We start from the raw sequence: 3,849 nt of genomic DNA on the forward strand, positions 1-3,849 counted from the left end.
GCTTACCACTACCAGCCGGAATAGCTGTTGACCCAGAGATGTACATTCGACAGCCGTTCACAGCTTTCCGTACGAAAAATACATTGAAGGTAACGTTTCCAGTGACGCGATGTGAAGGTTGACGTTTCCAGTGAGCGATAAAATTTGCAGTTTGTCGGTGAAAGTCGGAATGTACAGTCGGCCATTCTGTTATTCAGTTGTTGTTTTTTCGGTAAATTCCCCTCACAGTGACCGGAAAATTTCTACAGTGAAGGGCACAATTATTGACAGTGAACAAAATGATTCCGGTAAACGGCGGAGCAAGCCGGTTGATGGAGCAATATTGAGAGATCAAACATATTGTGGTAGGAATTGAAAGGTTTCGGGCCGGATGGAATGGCTACAAGCGTCTCAAACTTGTATGAGCAAATGACATCCAGTGATCATGGTGTTGGCGAGACATTTTTGATGTACGCTTTCGTCTGGTTTCTCTCTCTCTCTCTCTCTCCCTATCTCTCTTTTTTCCCTTTTCCTTCTCCCTCTGTCTCTCATTTCCGTCTTCCCTGTGCCTTTCTTTCTCTTCCCTCTCTCCTAATCTATGCAGGATGGCAATGCACTTTTCGGTATCATATTAGTTGGTGAAATAACTTACCAACTTTATATGACAGGTGAACAGCTAGCCAGGAGAAGTAGATTTCCACAGTGTAAGTAATGAATAGTGACGGGAACAACAACACGAAGCCCGTAGGAGAGAGGAACAACCCGGAAGTTAAGCCAGGAGTTTGTTGAGTTAGACTAATTGGGGTAACTGCTTTAGACTGTGATTGGCCACTGATGGAGTCCTGATACAGTGGCGTCATAGTGGAGGAGTCCTGATACAGTGGCGTCATAGTGGAGGAGTCCTGATACAGTGGCGTCATAGTGGAGGAGTCCTGATACAGTGACGTCATAGTGGAGGAGTCCTCATACAGTGACGTCAAGGTGGAGGGGTCCTGACACAGCGACGTCATAGTGGAGGAGTCCTCATACAGTGACGTCAAGGTGGAGGAGTCCTGATACAGTGACGTCATAGTGGAGGAGTCCTCATACAGTGGCGTCATAGTGGAGGAGTCCTGATACAGTGACGTCATAGTGGAGGAGTCCTCATACAGTGACGTCAAGGTGGAGGGGTCCTGACACAGCGACGTCATAGTGGAGGAGTCCTCATACAGTGACGTCAAGGTGGAGGAGTCCTGATACTGTTGCGTCATAGTGAAGGATTCCTGATAGTGACTTCAAAGTGAAGGAGTCCTGAAACTCTAGTACAAAGCCATGCGATAATTGTGCCACAGATTGACTCCTGAAATAGACATAGTATAGCTTAATAACAGACAGGTAACAAACAATTCATCGTTATTACTCAGGTACAGTAGTTCCTCGGAGCCCTGACTTGCACCAGCGTCCAGAGGGAGAGAGAGAGAGAGAGAGAGAGAGAGCACACGCTTGTACACCTTAACAATGGTGCCAGTGGTGGTTGAAGGCAGGTTGAAAGCTCCTTGCTCTTAAGGTAGCTTCCATTACCGTTTCATTTTGGAGGTTGAGGGAAAAGCCAGGCGTTGTTGAAAGCTCGTTCAGGCGTTGTTTTATGGCACGAGCTTGAGTGTGCTGGCGGAATGGAGGCGGCCTCGTTAAGACGCCATTATACATCTACAGGAGCACAGGAAGAGTGGCGGACAAGTTGGGGGGAATTTGATAACTTTATATATTGCCGTATTGAAGGGTCGAGGCATCAGGAGGGGAGAGAGTTGGTTAAGGTCAGTCATATCCCCAGGTCACGGTCATAAAGGTCATGTGGTCGACTATTAGCTATTAACCATGATTTTTTTTTTGAGAACCATCCCGGAGAAAATATTTCCCTCTCAGTGAATCTATTAATGAATACACAAAGACTTGTTCAATCCGTCAGTGAGAACGTCCGACCGAGTTTCCTTTCTTTCCTTAAACTCAAATTTGTATACAGTTAATAGAAAAATGAACTAAACTTAATGGTGAATTGGCTGGAAGAGGGATATAGAGAGCTAAATATATTTTGTTTAATTTTCATTTTTCTGTATTTCTGTCGAACCGTAAGGACGTAAACCATTATAATAAAATATCAATACTAAATTTTACTCAAATTGAATATAACGAATGTACAAGAGTAAGGTTGACATTGAATTATAAAACAGAAGAAAACTATTCAACACCAGAAATACATAAATTGAGAGTTAGAGACAGTTAGAAGGGACAAAGAGTCAGATGTAGTAACACAGTGATATGCGAAACATTAAGTCTCATTCTTAGCCTCAAGGGTTATCTGTGATTTAATTTATTCAGCTCACTCGCCCCCAATAGTCACTTGACGCTGACCTTCACTAAATTTGCCACTTGTTACTCCAGGTAGGTGCTAATCACCCTGACATCCTCTCTGGTGGTCCTTCACACTGCCTCGCACACGGTAGGTCGTCCGATGTATGATGAAAAAAGTACTCGTAGTTCTGCACCTTAAAAATTTCACTGTTGAGGAAAGCTCATAGGAAAAGATTCCAAATAGAAGTCTGTGCATCCTTGTGTTGTGGATTGCAGATTACTTCCTTTAAACCTTTTATTTTGCTAGTGGGAATCCCTACATACGACATACCAGAATCCACCACGTCTCGGTTATATCATCGTCTTTAGCCTGTGGAAGATTGTTTGGCTCTACTCGACAACTGGACCTCTTGGGAAAATATAGTGTTGTAGACTGTAGAGGTGAGGAGATGTGGCACTTCTATGACATTCTGAGCCACGTTTAGATATTTACGAGCGCAAGGAATTCAGCGGCTTTAAGATACTGGGGATGTATAACTGAACTACACAAGTTTTAAGACACTCCATGTTGTTGAAGTTTGCTTTCATCTAAAGTACTGAACTTTTCTTTGATCTCGTCTTTCATGCTTCTATCAAACAAAGGTTCAAGACGATTGGCAAGAAGTGCCACATGATTTAAGCGAACCGGGATAAAGTCTGGTGATGTGAGAAGAGTAAACACCAGGAAGATCATTTTATTATTCTTTCTTGCGGTCATCGCTTGGTGTTGGTCTCTCGTTTCCTGTGTTACTTGACGCTGAAGGTTGTGTTGAATCATTGATGCAGGATTACCTTTACAAGAGAGAGAGAGAGAGAGAGAGAGAGAGAGAGAGAAAGAGAGAGAGAGATTAGAAAAGAGAAATTTAAAAAACAGTAATAGGGATAAAGAATCTGAAGTAGCGAACCTTACGAACATAAAATGAGGAGGTAAGACAGTACAAAATAAATAATGAATATAAATGCACAAGATACTAAGACAGGCAGGTGGACACAGTAAAAATAAATACCTAATAAAAAAAGAAAGGGAAGAAAATTAGCCAAATTAGTCCTGGCGTTCTTTGTGTGAGCTAGATTATGCGGGAAGCCTAGTTGGTTCTATTCATCACGCTCGTTAAGTAAAGTTCGACTCTTCTTAATTTTTGAATGTTTACACAATACACAAAGGATGCATTGCAATTTCAACATGTTGCTCTTTTGTGCTTAGGTCTGAAGTGTAAATGATCTGTGTTAATAGATATATGTGCTGACCTTTTTTTGTGATGCGAAACTTGACAGCCTTTTGTTTTTATTCTTAGACTTTAGACTAAGCACAAGAGAAGGAACCTTACCTTGGCCTGGAGCCTTGTTAACATTTAAAGCTTCCCTGATTACTTATTTATTTGTTTATTTGTTTATTTATTTTTCTTTATTTAATTCTTAGGGTAGAAATTCTAGGTATCTCCAGTTTCATCACATCTTACTGCGGGGTTGAGTTTGAGGGAAAAAAATTGAGGAAATAGATGA

At 41.8% G+C, this 3,849-nt stretch overlaps 1 protein-coding gene across 1 annotated transcript; it reads right to left on the bottom strand.

Annotated features, from left to right (window-relative positions):
• Window positions 1-631: 631 nt before the first annotated feature.
• Window positions 632-1,229, bottom strand: LOC121863845 (putative GPI-anchored protein pfl2; the record flags this gene model as incomplete). The annotated part of the gene is made up of 1 exon (XM_042362732.1): window positions 632-1,229. A coding segment is annotated over exon 1 (598 nt), but the record flags the coding sequence as incomplete, so codon positions are not given.
• Window positions 1,230-3,849: the final 2,620 nt, after the last annotated feature.

This window comes from Homarus americanus, unplaced genomic scaffold, assembly GCF_018991925.1.
Source record: "Homarus americanus isolate GMGI-L3 unplaced genomic scaffold, GMGI_Hamer_2.0 scaffold43356, whole genome shotgun sequence".
Lineage (NCBI taxonomy): Eukaryota > Metazoa > Arthropoda > Malacostraca > Decapoda > Nephropidae > Homarus > Homarus americanus.